At 33.0% G+C, this 19,129-nt stretch overlaps 2 protein-coding genes across 2 annotated transcripts; one reads left to right on the top strand and one right to left on the bottom strand.

Moving 5' to 3' along the window:
• Positions 1 to 1,882: 1,882 nt before the first annotated feature.
• Positions 1,883 to 11,118, bottom strand: LOC137920304 (serine/threonine-protein kinase 40-like). Its single transcript, XM_068763599.1, has 7 exons — positions 10,501 to 11,118; positions 9,297 to 9,530; positions 7,378 to 7,510; positions 6,104 to 6,284; positions 5,318 to 5,411; positions 4,378 to 4,575; positions 1,883 to 2,618 (listed from the first exon to the last, which is right to left on the bottom strand). The coding sequence occupies exons 1-7, from the start codon at positions 10,975 to 10,977 to the stop codon at positions 2,025 to 2,027; spliced, it is 1,911 nt and encodes a 636-aa protein (XP_068619700.1). The 5' UTR covers positions 10,978 to 11,118; the 3' UTR covers positions 1,883 to 2,024.
• Positions 11,119 to 11,425: 307 nt separating this feature from the next.
• Positions 11,426 to 18,527, top strand: Afg3l2 (AFG3 like matrix AAA peptidase subunit 2). The gene is made up of 2 exons (XM_068763439.1): positions 11,426 to 12,986; positions 17,456 to 18,527. The coding sequence occupies exons 1-2, from the start codon at positions 11,531 to 11,533 to the stop codon at positions 18,310 to 18,312; spliced, it is 2,313 nt and encodes a 770-aa protein (XP_068619540.1). The 5' UTR covers positions 11,426 to 11,530; the 3' UTR covers positions 18,313 to 18,527.
• The last annotated feature ends 602 nt before the right edge of the window (positions 18,528 to 19,129 follow it).

The following is a 19,129-nucleotide window of genomic DNA, read 5'->3' as shown; positions in this document are numbered from 1 at the left end:
CTTTTGCTACACCATATACACATCGTTTAACGTTGACTTATGGGACACACTTTATAAAATAATTCGATTCAAAAATGAACACAATGCTCTACATTTTTACATTTAAAATCATATAACAATGGACGACTGTATAAAATACAACATAATACTACACGGGATATAGTCTTTTATATACATTATTATAATTAACCTATTGTAAATTCTACAAAAACCCATACACGTTGCATACCTATAAAAAATAAAAAAATCATAAAAAAACTTGCCTTTTCAATTATCAACCTTAACCCAATAACGTTAAAGTACAGAACAGTAATTACATTAAAACATTGGTATAAAATAAAATGCAAATTGCCTGAAATTGTATTAACTACTGTTTTTACTTATGTACAAATCCGATATAACGTCCAATGAGATAATATATCCTGGCAACACTTAACACTAAATTTCTATACAAAATCTACTAAGTTACCAAATTACAAATAGTAAGTACCTACAAATATACCAATATTACAAAAACACTACCATTAACATTTGAGAGGGTGAAAATCAGACTTTGTTCCTTAAAAGGAAATCTGCTTAAATATTTACACAATTCTCTGTACACATATATAAAAAGTGGTTAAAGGGCATGAACATGTATATATAAATATATGTTTTGGAACTTCGTTGTAATTATCCAAATAATGTTAGAGATGTGAGATTTGTTAGATCACGTTTGTTTAAAACATTATTAACGCTATTTCACCGACATGTACAGGATGATTCTTTAAAGGTATAAAAGCTAGGGCGAAAAAGAGCGAAATATCTCATTTGCTGTGAATTAATGTATGATATACCCAAAATACAATGCTTTAAGAAATAATAAATATTGTAGTTAGAAGAAGCGTGTTTAAAATTCGGATTATCACATATTAAAATTAATTATTTTTTACTATCTATACCAGCATTATTATCAGATATTATCGGCCTGTTGCATTCCATTTGAGTGTCAGAGCGATCACATTATACAAGATGTTTGGAAATGTGTGTAAAATATTATAGCGTTTTGCTGACAAATTAGCTATACATTAACCCCTTTTTATAGTCTTTACACCCATATCCAACCACCCAGTATACTTATGTATTTTTGATATTGCACTTCGTTTTCTTGCATACAATAAAGTAAATATGAGCCTTTCAGAAATAGTAAAAATAATTACACTATATATACACTGTATAAAATATTTTACTTATGTCAATATAACAGATTATTCAAATGTTATTTTTAATAAAATCCTTAATGATTATCTTAGCCTGTTTTCATTTTTTTTTAGGTCCATTCATTTTTTAATTGTTTAAAAATAATTAGACCATATCTATACACTAGATAAATTATTTTATCCTATTTAAAAACCTTTAATATTAAGAATCAATATTTGATTTTTTTTTATTTTTACAGTCAAATTAATTTTCTTGTGAAAATAATTACATATTTGCCATTGTAATCTCAGCCAAATTAAATATCTATCTCTTGTTACTCAAGGAAATTACCATTTAAAATGTAAAATTTATATCATTTAGTTATGCCAATGAAATATAACTTTTTATATATGCATGCATGCATAAATACTTAATTTTTTTCTTAATATTTTTTGACAAAGAAAAATACTTTAGGTATATGTAGACAGAAATATATACATAAAAATAATTATGTATATACATGCATAAATACAAACTTTTTATTTACGCATACATGAATACTTATGTATTTTTGCCAAACGAAATGTACTTATAAATTTATATACACAAGCATGTACATAAATATATCTCTATTTATATGCATATATAAATACATACAAAAATATAACTTTTTATTTTTGCATGCATAAATACCCATGTATTTCTTGACAAAGAAAAATAACTTTATATGTAGGTATACATAAACACACATGTATTTTTAGTACCATAGACTTTGATTTTTTTAAACGTGAAGGGCTTGAATGCGCTGCCTAAAATACTAGTGACTGTATTATAGTAAAAAATACCTAATTATAATCTAGCTCTGAATTGTCTACGGGTGGTCTTGGATTATTTATAACCGCTTCTGGGTTTATCGTGTGTACAGGTGGAGGATTCATAATCCTATTAGGCATCCTAGAAATATCTAGTACTGGCAGTCTTAGGACATAGTCTTGGTCCCATGAGCGTTCGATTTGTAACCTAGATCTTTCAGACCATGGTATTACTCTAAAGTCTGATGATGAACTTTGAGCCGCTATTGCATTTAACCTGGGTATCCTCTGAGCTAACGCTCTTAATCTTGAATTTTCTGGGCGCTCCTGTCTAGGTTCTGGAACAAAGTTCTGAACCTCCGACCTTCTAGAACCTTCTGCGCGTTGATTTGAAGCGAACATGTGTTGGTATCTTGCTATCTCGCATGGTAATAATGGTCTAGCGTCTCGGCCGATCCTTTGTACGGTGATCTGGCGTTGATTGTTGTTGGGTGATGATATAGATGATGAGTCAACTGCGGTGTGGGTTGGATGGATGATGATTCCATTCTGTTGCGTTCGATTCGATGATGGGAAGTTTAATGCGAAGAAATCCGGAAAAGGTACGCAGAATACACCCAACTCCTCCTGTAATGATTAAATTTCAAATAAGTTTGTACTCAAATATTTTTTATTCAACACAGAAAGGATTACAGGTTATATTTGCTTCAATACGAATGTACCACTTGTTCGGATAATTATTGCTTCCCTCAAAAGATGGACAGACGAAACTCAGCGGGACTATTTTTTTAAATAATAATACAAGATGACATATTTAATAAACATTGAAATAGTCCGAAAGCAAATACATTATTACAAAGTGTGTTCTACGAAGTAATTTACAATGTGACCCTTAAGTACAAAAACATAGCAAACAGGATTTTTTTTTAAGTGCCGTATTTTATTTTAACCTAATATTTTGTTGCTCACGCCGCCATTTTGAATATTTCCGGCGCCATATTGCTTTAAATGGTGTGCAGCGAAGACAGATTTGCGAAAATAATTGAAAATTTAATCTTCATTTCTACTCAAATATAACCTAGTGCAAAACTATTTTTAAATAAAATTAAAATTTCATGTAACGTGTTTTGTGAACGGACCCCAGTGTGCTTTAGGTTTTAAATTTTTTTGCCAGTTAAAATTTTGTCTTAGATACCTAACTTGTGTTAGCTTTTGGAAGTTTATACCACACTTCCTTGGAAAATCTGTAACGTTTTTGCTTTGTATGTCCATTTTTATACACATACTAGTTGATCCCGCAATCGTTGTTTTGCTAAAAAAATATGTTTTTAATTTACAAATAAAAAATAAGGGTTGATCGTAGATGGGTAAAAATTTAGGGTTGTATGTATTTTTGTATGCTGTATCATAAAAAAATAAAAACAAAAAATTTCGTCAAAAAATTAAAAAAAAATTTAAGGGTGACCCTTGTCACTTGGGGGTATGTAAAATAGATAGTAGCCGATTCTCAGATCTACTGAAGAAGTATATAAATTTTGGTAAAAATCGGTCGAGCCGTTTCAGAGGAGTTCAAGTTCGAACACCGTGACACGAGAATTTTATATATTAGAAGATTAAGACACATTTTTAATTCAAGAAGGATTTTTTAATTCACGAAATTAATATGTTAATTTGCCGCCTTGAGCAAGCCAGTAAAGAAACATTTGGTAGATGAAGATGAATGTCAAGGCATTGTAAGGAGGCCTCCTAACGCCGTACGTAGGTCGTCAGCCTCAAGCACTATACCCAGCCCCTCTCTCTACAATCAGCCAATGTTCATCAAAGAATTTATTTATTTATTTCATATTAAGTCAATAAAGTGATCACTCAAAAGCCGTGTTTCCCGACGTGGAGCACACGCCCCATAGTGAAGCAATTTGATTGGTAAGGAAGACAATTCAAAAGTGGTCTTGACAGGAGGTTAACCCTCTCGCTCCAATATAAAAAAAATATATATGTTACACAGGGGGTTGTAAGATTTTTAGAAAGGCTAAGGTGAGGCATGGCACATCAAAGGTAGAATTATACTGTTCAAAGTGTTACATTTTACATTTTTTATTAGAATGCACAGTCCTATAGCTTTTGGCAATATATTTGTATAAGTGAACCAGTTAACGTTTTATACATAAGTTGATGTAACAGGATTTTTCTGTAAAATCTGTCCTAAAGTTGAAATAAAGATGGCAGAGCCCCATTGGCCCAGGTTTGGAGATGCGCCGCTAGAGATATGTCGCAAAAATAGTCTATCATGACCATTAATGATAAATAATGCTCCCAAAAACTCTTTATCTCAACACTTAACCGCTAATATTACAACTAAAATAAATAATTGTAACATCTCTCTTACGTTAGGATTAGTAATCCTTTCGCCACCGCTATCCGGGATAGTGATGAAAGGTTTTCTATCCACTTCGCTGGACTGTGCGGTCGAAGGTTTATCCTCCTTATCTTCATCCAGCGGTACGTCAGGAACCACTTGGAGATCTTCAGGTGGATTGGGTACTATCACGTAACCCGCTATTATAGTTGACAGCTGATCTAGAACCTAGAGTTTTTTTTACATTAGACTTTAAAACATCAAAGAGTGGACATTTTGTAAATTATTTAAAAAAAAAGGCAAATAAAATATTTAGAAAAATCTGCATGAAGCCTATGTCATAATGACACGTCAGTAGTGAATAGCGCATTTGGCGCCGGAAATTTCAATGTTCTAAAGTAACTAAATAAGTAAATTTGTATTTTTCTTAAAAAAAAATATCTGGAGAACTGCAACGTTAATTGTCTTAACAGGTAGTAAAACATATTGTTTCTGAAGATGTTAATGCTGTTAGCTCTAAGGCTTTTACAGCTTCATCGGTACTGAGCTCACGGAGCGGAAGGGTCCGTGAACTAAATAGTAGAAAAACACTATTTTAAATTTCATATATATATATAGTGTCTTCTAGTGTCAAGTCACCGGTCGTTGGAGGTGGTCTGGATGGAACTGGTCATGGATCAGCTAACATGATTGATCCAATAAGAGTTTCTTTTTAGTCGTAGAGAAAAAGAGTGATGACTTTTAGTGTCCAATAATCGCATCTTCTCTTCTATAAGTTATCTTTATGCATCACAGTCTGCTAGTGACTTCGCTATAACATACATCTAGGTCGGCAATAACCAGGTCTTTTTCCATTTCCTATGGACATTCATTTAAAACTCAACAAACTCAACATTACTGTTATTAAGTAAAATATTAGCACGTATTAATATGTCATATATATGAGTAATACAACTGATCAATAACTTACATCATCTGCAAGTAATCTATGTTTTGGATCTTTCACAAGCAACCTTTGGATCAGGAATATCGTGTTGTCAGAAACTTGTACAGAATTTCCGTCCCTGTAATTTAATGAATACATTTGTAAGTCAATAGTGCTATGTCGGTACAGAAAAGTAGTAGTAAAAAAGTTGCAATAAATTTTCAATCAAGTGATCTAAAAACACTCCAAGAGGTAATAGTTAATTTAAAAAATGCCGCGATCCTTAAAATTTATATAATTTATAACAAGTGTGAAAGTATATATATATAAATATATTATATAAAAACATATATGTGTGTAATAAATAAATAATCAAATAATAATTAAATCAATTAATGACTAATAAATTAATAACTAAAAATTTAACAACTAAATAAATAAATATATCAGAGGGTGAGTACAGTGTTTCATTAAATTTCAAACTCAAAATATCTTTATTCAAATAGGCATTTACAGATATTTTTGAATCGTAGATTATTTTAAAGCAATACATAATAAGCGACTACTGGCTCGGAATGTGATCTGCTGAGAAGAGCCAACAAAAAACTCAACATTTGCTTTTTAAATAAAATTGAACAATGTTTGATACTTATAATATTAATCATTTAATTAGACAACATCCCAAATTCCACAATTTTCTTGATTCTTCTTGATTATCAACGACAATGCAGACAGACGTCTCACTCTCGAATTTGAGGTCGAGCAAAAAGATTAATTATTCATCATCATATCATGTCAAAGGATCTAAAAAAGTATGTTAAATGTACTTACGGCGGAATATTATAATTGGCAGCCTGTATCCTACTAAACAGTTGTGCGAGACTTGTGTCACAAAATGGAAATTGTCCATACAGCATTGTATATAGCACTACTCCAAGAGCCCACATATCAGAAGGCTTTCCAAGATACGGCTTGCACATTAACACATCTGGCGAAATATATGCTGGGGACCCTGGAAAATTCATTCACATAGTTAATACACAGTTAATTATCACTTATTTTAAGTATGTGGGTATCTACAGAGTGATTGGCTTTTTGGATATTTGCTGTCAATTTATGTATATATGGTACACCCTATCTAAAAATCAATGGTTAATATAATGATAATATAGAAAGAAAAATCGTTTTCAAAATTCGAATTGCGAACGTATTACATTTTTTTTGTTTGTTGCTCCAGAAATTATTGGCCTATCACATTGTTATACAAAAATTAAATTTATATACCATATTTCCGAGTAATCATTTATTCGGATCAACTGTAAATAGATATAAAAGCTTTAAAGCTTTTTGGCGACCATTGTAGTGTATGTTCACCCTTTGACAAATTTTACACCTATAATCAATCACCCTGCATAATTACTAAAAAAAATATATTTTACAATGACAACATATCATAAATTGTCAACTTTAACCTGTTGGATAACCCTATGACAAACTCGCGATTGAACAGCTGATCCAGATGCTCAAATGGAAACCAATTAGCTACACGTTATACAGTGCTTCTGGCCATGTAAAAACCATACTGGCATAATGAAATACATTGGTGAAGCCTAAGAGATCAATAACACATTGTCCTACCATATATTCAATTGTAGTTGGTGTTCTCACTCACACAAACAGGAATTATTATCCATCTCTCTCGCTCATTCGCACACTGTTTTTTTATTTCAATATTTTCAATAATAATCCAACACTTTTTATACTTTAATTTTGCATTCAAATATTCAATATATGTACTTAAATAAAGACATTTTGGAATAATCTACATGTATAAGAAGTTTTACTTAAAATATTTGATTTTCCACTACTTAAGTCATCTAATACCATCCATTATATCCTTAATTTTTATATAGAAGCGAAGATGGGCTCGTTTTTAAAATGAGCTTCCAAAGCAGCTTTAGTAGATTTATTATGAATTTAGTTTGGTAGATTTTTTAACACCATACCCGGCACCTCTCTTCAACACGGTGGACCAGGCACCCACATGGTGAATCCATGGAATGCTGAGAAATTACATATGTTATATATAATAGCTGTTCTCTAACCTCTCTGATCCTTTAATAAATCCCGATCACTGCCCAGGTGAGTGCCCAAGCAGAAATTTGTTATAGTTATTCGTCCAGTTCTTTGGTTTAACACAATATTTCCCAATTTTAGATCTCTGTGTACTATGTTTCTCTGAAAACAACAAATAAAAAACAATATTCAGTATACTTAAAATGTTAGCAAACATGAAAATGTTTTACATTTATAGTAAAAAAAATAAAATAAAATGGGCAGTGAGGAGACTCTCTGTAGTTGTCTACAGAGCCCAGCAGATCAACAAGTTGAAGTGTCAATGTACCGTCCATATAGCATTAGTGGCTGCTGAAGCCTTAAGGTTCCACAGTGGAGATCACAGGCTATCAAGGAAGGCGTAAGATATCTCCCTGTTAAGTGCACAGACTAACTTTTTATGGTCCTCGAAGATGCTGGGCTCAGACAGTGTTCAACTGGTCCAGTATATATATAATCTGATATTAAGTGATGACGAAAACTGGAAACAATGACGCAGATAGGCTGTACCACTCTGACTGTTCACAATATAAAAGTTGCAGCAAAACACTTGCAGAGCCATGTATGTCGAAGTGTATGTAAGTATGGAAGAAAGAAGATTGGGGAAATATTAGGTGTAATTGAAATGCACACTCTCCAAAATCTATGAGAGCTCCTATTGGAAATCGACGGGGGAGGCCTATGTCTAACAGTTAACATCCTATGGGTAAAATGGTGACAATAAATATGTGATAATACAAGTGGTTAAGGATAGTAAACAATATGATAAAAATAAATAATATTATTACAAAGTTAAGTTAAGCTATGTGTAATAAATAAATAATATTACACATAGCTTTGTTGTACAATATCCTGTTCAAAGCAACTAACGTTTTCATCTGGAGGCATGAAATAGGAACGGCTGTTACACTAAATAAGCCTAATCAAATGGTATAATAATATTTTCATACAATTTAAAGCAAGCATAATTTAGTTTCATATGGCCTATTTATAAGAAAGACTTCATTGACTAAATTTCAATACATACTATTGGTAAGGTGGGCAATTGTTTTAAGAGATGAGAACATATAAATAGACATTCAATCAAATCTAGTTTAGTAAAAAAACATGCAATTTCATGCATATTGAACACACTCAACTCAGGGCGCTTCCAAACAGATCTATCAAAAATCTACAGGAGAGTTAGTCTAGCAACGGACATCCTATGGATAAAATGATGAAGATGATGGTGATGAAAATTTCTCAGTATTGTGTGTACATAGACACTCACAAATTGAATGCAAAGTATGCACTTTGATACTAATAAATATGTAGTTTTTGTACTATAATTATACAATATTGTTTATATTTAGTTTTAGTTAATATATAGTTTGAACCAATATTTTAAAACTATATTTAAAATGTATAGCTAAATGGAAAGGTACTATTGTATGGTATGATGCTATAAGATACTGTTTTCTCCATTAAAATAAACTTCTACATTAACTTTTAAATCATGTAGTGTGATTTTAAATAACTTTTAAAGGGGGTTTCGAATATTATATAAGATCAATTGTTTCAGAAATAATAACATATTAAGAAAAAGAATTTTATAAATTTGAATTACTACATATTAAAATTAGTATTTGTTTATTATGGGTTAGCCCATTGGCCTGTTGCTTGCCAAAAGAAAAAATAAATTAATGTTACCTATTTGTGAGTGATGATATAGCATGATTTAAAATCTGTGTAGGTTTAAAGGGCTAAATGTTTAGCTTATTAAATTATTTTTACTACCCTTTTACAATCGCCCTGTACATGTAACATTCCAAAACACCTTTTCTAAAGCCAAATGAATATTGACAATACTAAAAATAATTACAATAAGGAGAGGTAAAACATGTTATTTCAAATTAGCTTAAATATTTACCTTATGTAAATTTGCAACAACCCTAACAATATCGTAAAATATAAGCACAGCTTCTTTTTCTGGAACTTTCTTGACTTTTGTAACATACTGCTGAAGGTTGATCAGCTCGCTACCCTTCTCACTAAACTGGTGTGATGTGACACAGTCTAGAACAAGGAACAGCCTCTGACGAACTCGGCCAGTGTATACAAAACCTGGACCATTAGGATTGGGGATTTCCTCCAGTGCATGGTCCTGGAAATATTTGAATGCAATATAAATATTTTTAACAAAAATTGTCATTCAATGAATGAAGCTGTTCATTTCCCAATCTTTAAAAGTTACATCTGAAATAATGTTAGTAATGATTTGGGGGCTCCAAGTCATCACTTTAAGTGTAGGCCTCCTACAGAATATTCCATACATCTCTGTCTGTAGCATTGTTCCTGCGATTTCTATAACATCATCTGTCCACCTTTTGTATGGCTGAATAGCTTTACAACAATTAAACCTTTCGATTTCATTGATAGCAGTGTCCACCTTATCTTTGCAGCACTCAATTACCTTAGCCCAATGCCACTGATCTAAGATTAATGTTAAACCAATGTTATTAGAATTTTAGACTAAACAAAAGCAATAACTTTATTTATTTCATCCTTTCACAAAACAAAAATTATATTTACTAAGTCATAGGTATATCTAGAAGTTTTAGATACAAAGTATAAAGTAAAAATTATTTTGTTATTACTCATAAACAAACAAGCATCTAACTTTAAAAGTCAACTAGCGACTATTTCATAATAGTTTAAGGTAGAAATATAATAATGATAGTGAATAATGTTTGATGCAAGCCACTTCCAAGTCTTATTGGAGTGTCCTAAGTCTAGCAGTGAACGTCCTATAACAGAAATGATGACGAAAGCTGTAACAATATACAAGAAAACTGTTTACATATAAAGATAAAAGTTCAAGGGGGTAGGGTTAAACATACTTACATTTTAACAGCAAACAATGATTAGATCTACCACAACATTGGATACAAAAAGATAAGAGTACATTATGTGTTTTTACTATTAGCTATAGTCTATAGTCTTGTGTGAAGTTTGTGCTGTTAGCCTTGCGGCATTTACAGCTTCATTGGAAATGAGTTCACGGAACGGAGGGGTCCATGAACTGTATTACTATTAGCACAATGCTAAGCATTAATGTTGTTAATAAGTTTTACCTTAAAGAGACCATGGTGATGGACAACTCCTTCCTGGTCCTTTAACAACGACAACAGTGAATACTCTGTGTGCATTAACATCTTTCCTTGCCTATCATCCTGTGACTCAGGCTGACCTTCGTTTCGTAAAGTCAAAATTTTTATTTGATAAAAATCATCTGTTTTTTCTTTTCGTGCCAAACACTGAACTATACTTTTAACTGGACTAGGACCGAGTTTAGGGCCTAGCAAATAAGGGCCCGCTTTACGGACATGTTTATCAGGTACAGGAGTACCTGGAGGAGGTACATCACTCTTATTAAACGATATTCTACTTTTTCTGAGCGAATGAGGCCCCAGCTTCTTTGAGTTTTTTAGCACGGAACTTGATGAATTCCCGTACGCTGATAATCTTGCGATCTTTGGACTCGGTTGCAGTAACAAAGGTCGAGTTCGTTTTCCATGATTTACTGTACTTTCTGGTCTCTCTTGATCCATGTCGTCGTCGCTTTCAAACTGTTACAATTTAGTTTTTATTACAGCAATTATTGACGTTGCAATATTTCACAATACTTTTTGGAGTTAAATTTAAAATTATATATCTGTATGTAAACAATATAAAAGGGTTACGTATAATTCCTGACTTTTATTTACTGAACTGAATAAATTGAACTTCAATTTCGCTGCACAGATGTTAAACAAAAAACATATGATTTTATTTTTGACACTGGGCAACATTTATTCATCTAAATAGAATGAACTTTTCGAAGTCTTTGAAAAAAGTACTTAACGTAAATTTGTATATATATTTAACTATTCTTGTAAACCTAATTTTAGTATCGAATAGTTTTACCCTTCTAAAACTGATATAACTTAACATGAACGTTTCACAAAATTGTGCAACACTGTTACTTAACGAGCATTTTGACAGATATATAACCATGTTTTTGTCATGACTTTAGTTTCTGTCTTTTTTTAGGGCACTGGCCAAAATAATATTGCGAAACAATTAATTAAAAATAAGATAATTGTAAATATCGTACAGATCAAAATGTGGAAAGGTTTGCGACTAACTCAATCACAGTTAACAAAGATACATTTCAATGGTCACAAATTGCAACCAGTCGGCGTTCCGGCACTCGATTCCGTATTAAATCAATGGTATGAATTTTGTAAAAAGCCTCCAAAAGGATTTGAAAAATACTTTCAGCCCAGTGCTAGTCAAAAACAGGCTAAAAAGAGTGGAAAAGATGAATCACCTGCACCTTCCAAAACTACACCACCACCGTCAAAACCTTCGTCGTCGCAAGACAAATGGAACATAAATATGTTCTCTGGAAGTTCAGGGAGTGGTAAAGGAGGCGGACGTGGTGGTTTCGACAATCAAGATCGAGAAAAATGGATGATGTTTGGTGCAATGGGTGTTGTAACGTTGTTAGCATCAATTGCTTACTTTGAACTCAGGTACAGAGAGATTAGCTGGCGAGATTTTGTCAACTTGTACCTAAACAAAGGTGCTGTTGAAAAACTGGAAGTCATAAATAAGAAATGGGTTAGAGTAAAACTACAACCGGGCGCTTCACTTGAAGGCAAGGTGATTTGGTTTGCAATAGGAAGTGTTGATTCCTTTGAAAGAAATTTAGAAAATGCACAAATCGAAATTAATATAGATCCTCCTAACTTTGTCCCTGTAATTTATAAAACAGAGGTAGAAGCATCTAGTTTGACTGGCATGCTGCCTACAATTTTAATAATAGGCTTTTTAATTTATATGATGAAAAGGTCTGCTAACATGATGGGTGGAACAGGACGAAAAGGTGGTGGCCTGTTCGGAGGTGTCATGGAATCTACGGCAAAATTAATAAACCCAACTGACATTGGTGTAAAATTCCAAGATGTAGCAGGATGTGAAGAAGCAAAGATTGAAATTATGGAATTTGTTAATTTCTTAAAAAATCCTCAGCAGTATATAGATTTAGGAGCTAAAATACCTAAAGGAGCCTTACTTACTGGCCCTCCTGGAACGGGTAAAACCTTATTAGCTAAAGCAACAGCTGGAGAAGCCAATGTACCATTCATAACAGTTTCTGGTTCAGAGTTTCTTGAAATGTTTGTAGGTGTAGGTCCTTCTAGAGTTCGAGACATGTTTTCAATGGCCCGTAAACATGCTCCATGCATTCTGTTTATTGATGAAATAGATGCAGTTGGCAGGAAACGTGGAGGTCGTAGTTTTGGCGGTCACTCTGAACAAGAAAATACTCTTAATCAACTTCTTGTTGAGATGGATGGTTTCAACACCACAACAAATGTTGTAGTGCTTGCAGCAACTAATAGAGTTGATATTCTGGATAAAGCTCTCCTCCGTCCTGGCAGATTTGATAGACAGATCTTTGTACCGGCACCTGACATTAAAGGCAGAGCTTCCATTTTTAAAGTACACTTGGCCCCTCTTAAGAGTTCACTAAATAAAGACAACTTAGCACGCAAGATGGCAGCACTAACACCAGGTATGTAATTTTGCACTACTATCTGCTTTGACATATTTTTAAAGGTAAAACTTATTGGTCTGTTGTATCCAAACAGAAATAGTAAAGATTGCAGAAAAGAAGCATGAGACTGATCATCATATCAATCTTTGAGAGAGGCCTATGCCTTGCAGTAGATATTTACTAACTGAAATGTAAATTCTAATATAAATATAATTTAATTTATTTCATAGTGATCACTTTGTTTATAGATTAAAGGTGAAATAAATAAATTAATTATGAGATTGATAAATATGTACAAAGCAACTTTAAAAAAAAACAATACAAATTTGCAGTGGGTGAACTGTCAAACATCTGAAGATCAAAACAAACTATCTGATTGGCTGAGCTTCAATAGTCATCCAATCATTCAAATTTCAATTATGCAAATTTTTCTAAATTTTCTTTTCTTTTTACCATAATTTTTCCTCTATAAAGTATTTGGTTATATAGGTTGATTCTCTTCAACTTATAACATATCTAAGAGAAATAGGGATTCATTTTTATATAGATAGCAGAGTGGTCAAGCTTCTTGATAATGGCAGTCATTTTGCATTAGATGTTAAAAAGGTATCCTAAATTTATTTAAAAAAAGACAGAAATTAAGTATAATTGAAAACATGTAAATGGAATTACAATATACATATGTGTATTAAATTTAAATATTAAAAATTAAACACGACAATTATACTTATCTTGATAATTTCATTAATAATAAATAATAATTAGTGTCACTCTTCAATTATTATTTTAATTTTTTTAATTTTTAATGCTGGTTTTCTTATCTCTGTGGACTTGTTTTCACAACCAAGTGGCACTGTGCTTATTTCTGGCTGGGGCTTGCCTTATTCGAGCCAACCCAACATCTCGAAAAATCCCAGCAGATCCTTGATGTTGTGATGGTAGCCCCGTTGGGGCTATTCCAATACACCAAAGTAGTACATGGGCAGCAGTCTTGTCCTCTTCTAGGTACTACCTACACAGAAGAATGTCCATTACACCTAAAATAAACAGATGTTTATTAAAAATACCATAACTTGATTAATTAATACTAATTGATTTTTTAATTTCATAATATTTTTTTTAAATGAAAATCGAAGTATTGTATTTATTTGTTATCACTTTTTTGCACACCATAAACAATAAATATACGAAAAAAAAGAAATAATTAAATGGTACAAAAGGCGATCTTATCACTTAAAGCAAACTCTATCAGACAACCTTTGGGGGTACATCTATGGAGAGACAAATAATCCTTCAAAGAGCTGCAGGTTAACCCACCCTGATGTATAGAATACTATTACATATAATAATACATTTTTATATCTATAGCCTAGTTAAATAATAATTTGATATATATTACAATTTAACTAGGCAACCATAAGTTAAAAATATTGCACTGATAACTTTCAGTTGAAATTCAAATTCTTGATAATTTAAATGAAGATTTTGATAAATTAATTTATTATTTTATAAAATAATCTACCCCGATTATCAAACAATTTATTTTTGTGAGAATTTACTTGTGAGTCATGTCAATTTTGCTCTTCTTTGACTTATTGCTTACATATATAGAGTGGTAACTATCACTTCCGTTTATAGATGGACACAATTTGAATTTATGAAATCGTGTGTGCATACAATACCCTATTTTGTTTTATATGATTAAACTGATTTGTATATTGGTATAGGAAAAAAGTAGATGTGTTTGCTGTCTAAACCACAACATGTTACTTTAAGTATGATCCTGAAAAATAGTTATATTACTTCATGTTTATAAGGTTATCTTCTTTGTTGCTTTCTCATGACTGAGGGTCGTGGTCAAGCAGGTCAGTTCCTGCTACAATCTTTTTCCAGGCTGTTCAATTTTGTGAAAGTTTTATGAAGTCAGAGTAGGTGACGATTGTCTGACAATTCACCGAGCTCCTCTGTGCAATGTGGCCAAAGTAATAGAGTATTCTACGGAAGCAAACTGGATAGTGGGATCTTTATTCTGCGCTCTTTAATGATAGAAGAATTAGTGTGGTGCATTGCCTACTGGGATTCTTATCATTTGGCGCCAATATATCTCGAATGCGTCTATTCTTTGCTTTGTATCAGGTTTAACCATCCCGATTTTTTACGCACACTAGAACGGGCACGTTTCAATTTGATTCTTCTTGGTATTTATTTCTCCATACTTTCTCTAACATTTTCAATATAACTTTAGCCCATGGTTGCACAGACTTATTTATACTAGGGGCCACTCGGGCAAATCATGAACTGATGGAGGGCCGGTCGGCAGAAGTATTGGTAATTTAAATTTTTTGGGTTTTATTCTGGAATAGAATTCGATATTTTTCGAATGTACGAGAGTATTATTTTTGCTCTCGGCGGGCCACCAGCATTCGACCGGCGGGCCGCGGTCTGTGCATCCATGCTTTAGCCATCCGGTTACAGTTTGTCCCATTAATCCGCGCGATAACTAGATGGCGCTGGGGTAGTGTTTTTTACACGGACACGATATGGGAGAGACATTTTATTTTCACCGTCATCAGTTCTACTGCTGAACTTCCACTACTGGATAGGCCTCTTCATTGACTTCAAATAAGACCATCAGCGCCTTCTTTGTGAAAATCTTTTATATTTATAACCAATCAACCTATATATCTCCTTATAATTTTTGTTTTTATAAGAAACTTCATGCCGTAAAACATTACATGCCATGTAGGGCGTATACGACCCTCGCTGCACTTTTCGTCTAGGCCATTTGCAGTTCTCATTGAAAAACAAAGGATTCTTAAATAAATGAATTGTAGGGTCTAATATAGATAACTTCACATTGCGTAATGCATATTAAAAATTATAACTTTTTTCCCGCTAATTATAACTTTTTTTAATAAATTTAATTAAAGCATACGTCTTTAACGACTTTTTTTTTAATTTTAAAGGTGAATGATATGCACCACGCGGCCTGAACGGAAAATCTTCTTAACTAAATTTAAACAAAAAACAATCTGTCGTGCATTTCTTAAGCTTTACGCTAATACATTCTTAAATTCATTTTAATTAATGAAATATACATAATATTTCGTTGAATATATAAAAACAAAGACAACGAGATGAACAAGCTTTGAATTTAACACCAATGGAACTATTTTTATCGCTTCTTAAATATATAAACAAATTCCGAAGAATTGATTACAGTCGTTCACAGGCTCCGTCAGCATTTTGCTGTTTGCAACGTCGGCAGAGGACGCGTCGTGTGCGGGAACGACTTGTGATTCTTAGAACAAATCCATCCGACACACTCTATCATATTCCATACGTCTTAATTAACATTAAATTGTAAATGTATTTATTTCGATGCGAAGTTATATTTTTCTCACAACATGAATCCAATAAACCAATGCTTTTACTTACATTCGATTATAAATATGTAGAATATAGGTGATTTAAAATAGGCAGGCACATTACTCATTTTAAACTTACAACTATTTCTAAATAACCTATGTAAAGTAATTACTCTGGAACATGTTACAATCTATTTTTTCTATTTGAATGCGATAGGCAATAACTTCTGGCATTATAAAGTCTGCAAGTACAAATAGTAAATAATTTATTATTAATTAATATGATTATTAAATAATTAAACTTCAATATAGCAATCCTTATTTTGAAAAGAGCTTTTTAAAACTATGTTAGCTTATGATATAAATTATTTCTGAAATCATTGATTTTTGGTATAACCATATATTAATTGACAGGAAATGAGCATATATGTATACATTCATACCTCTTAAAGCTTTTACATCTATTTCTTATCTTCAAGTATATTCAGGTGATGACCGTCGACGTTAACAAAATGAGAACTAGAAACTCATTGAGAAAAGTTTCGTGAAGAAAATATTATGATGGGAAATAGTCGATATATACATGATAATCTTATCTCCTTAGATAAATATATTAATATACGTAAGATAAAGTAGTTTAAGGCTTTATATAACAATAAGGAATAGGTGGTTATATATTTTTCTAAGCTAAAAGCCCACAAAAAAATTAGTAACATTTTTAGGGGCAACTATCTGCCGTATTACAATAAACCCCTAAGTAATGGCTGTGAATTATTATGTAATTAATTTAAGGAATATGTGTTCTATAAGTTTTGAAGAGTGTACTTTGGAGTTACATCAATTGTTTTGCTTGTGTCCTTTATTCCATCAGACAATCCCAATCCGCACTAAGCGTTTTGATACTGTTACTTACTTAGAGCGAACAGCCAAGGTACGAAACAACCTACCGACGCTAACTATAACTTGGAAGTGTTCAAGTTAAGAGAGAATAGTTTTCTTCTAGGTATATATAGCATCTTAGACCTCGTCATCACTTAAAATTAGGCATGACAGAAGTCAAATGCTTAGCCTATAGTCGATAATTAAATAATTGAGTTAATAGATAAATTTTGTTTGCAGGATTCACTGGGGCTGACATTGCGAACGTATGCAACGAGGCGGCTTTAATCGCGGCCAGGGAACTGGCGAACGACATCACAATGAAGAACTTCGAACAGGCCATCGAGAGAGTGGTAGCCGGTATGGAGAAGAAGTCAAACGTCTTGCAACCCGACGAGAGGAAGATTGTTGCGTATCACGAAGCTGGTCACGCGGTGGCTGGCTGGTTCTTGCAGCACGCCGACCCGTTGCTCAAAGTGTCAATTATACCCAGAGGAAAAGGATTAGGTTATGCGCAGTATCTGCCAAAAGAACAATACCTATACAGCAAAGAACAGCTGTTCGACCGAATGTGTATGACCTTGGGCGGAAGGGTCAGCGAAGAGATATTCTTCGGAAGAATAACCACAGGCGCCCAGGATGATTTGAAGAAGATAACGCAGAGTGCGTACGCGCAGATCGTACATTACGGAATGAATGCTAAGGTCGGGAATGTCTCCTTCGAAATGCCACAGCCCGGCGAAATGGTCATTGACAAACCATACTCAGAGAAAACGGCAGAACTGATAGATACAGAAGTAAGAGAGTTAATAAACTCAGCCCATCAGCACACGACGCAGTTGCTGACAACGCACAAAGATAACATAATCAAAGTCGCGGAGAGACTTCTCAAACAGGAGATCTTAAGTAGAGATGACATGATAGAGTTGTTAGGACCAAGGCCGTTCCCAGAGAAGAGCACTTACGAGGAATTCGTTGAAGGCACTGGCTCGCTGGATGAGGACACGACTCTACCAGAAGGTCTCAAGGATTGGAACAAAGAGAAGCAACAAGCACCACCCACTGACCCAATACCATCTGGCACCAGTAAAAACTAAGCAATTGTATTATGTAGAAACTTTTTAGTCAGTTTTATGTGAAATAAACCTTACATATAAGACATAAAGACTTGTTTAAGTTTCTTTTGGTAAATCGCGACCATAAAGCGATCGACAACAACCCTAGTTCAGGCGCTGAGCTGTGCGTGTGCATTTTGACATACTGTTTATATTACAGGTTTTTGTTATAGAATATTTATGATGTAGTAGGCTTATTTTGTTAAATAAATAACTATTATTTTAAACCCGGTGTTTTAGTATTGTAATGTCTCTTTATTTTGTTCTTGAATTAGGAGTTCTTTAAAATAACAATTATTCTATGCTAGAATTCCAAATTCGAACATGACGTCAAAAGGTATAATGTGATTACTACTTTTAACGTGTAAGATGTCCACTGCTGGACATAGGTCTTACCCAAAGATTTCCAATAGAACCTTTTAAGTTTTTTTGAAGACCTTGAGAAGGTCTTGTAGGTGGATGTTCTACACTGCGCTTGTCAATCCGTGATACCAGAAACTTAAGGCAGCAATTGCTCGTAAATTTATTAAAATTCGGTGAATTGAACACTTTTTAATGTATTGTATTAACAGTATAACAAACTTCAAGCTAATGCTTCTACAACTGACAAAGTTAAAACATAGTGTAGAAGATAAATAGAATTCTGAAAATTTGAAAGTGAATAGAGGCTGTGAGCAATGACAGCCAAGCAGCAGAGGCCTTAAACTTGCAGTCATAGGTCGCAGGTTCGATGCCCGAGGTACACTCTCATATAATTCACACTATGCATTAGTTACACGGAATTGCCACTGCTCACAAA

Source organism: Battus philenor, unplaced genomic scaffold (assembly GCF_028537555.1).
Source record: "Battus philenor isolate CCGP_79_NKW_IND1 unplaced genomic scaffold, ilBatPhil1.0.hap1 SCAF_18, whole genome shotgun sequence".
NCBI classification, from domain to species: domain Eukaryota; kingdom Metazoa; phylum Arthropoda; class Insecta; order Lepidoptera; family Papilionidae; genus Battus; species Battus philenor.
This window is presented reverse-complemented; position numbering and strand designations above follow the sequence as displayed.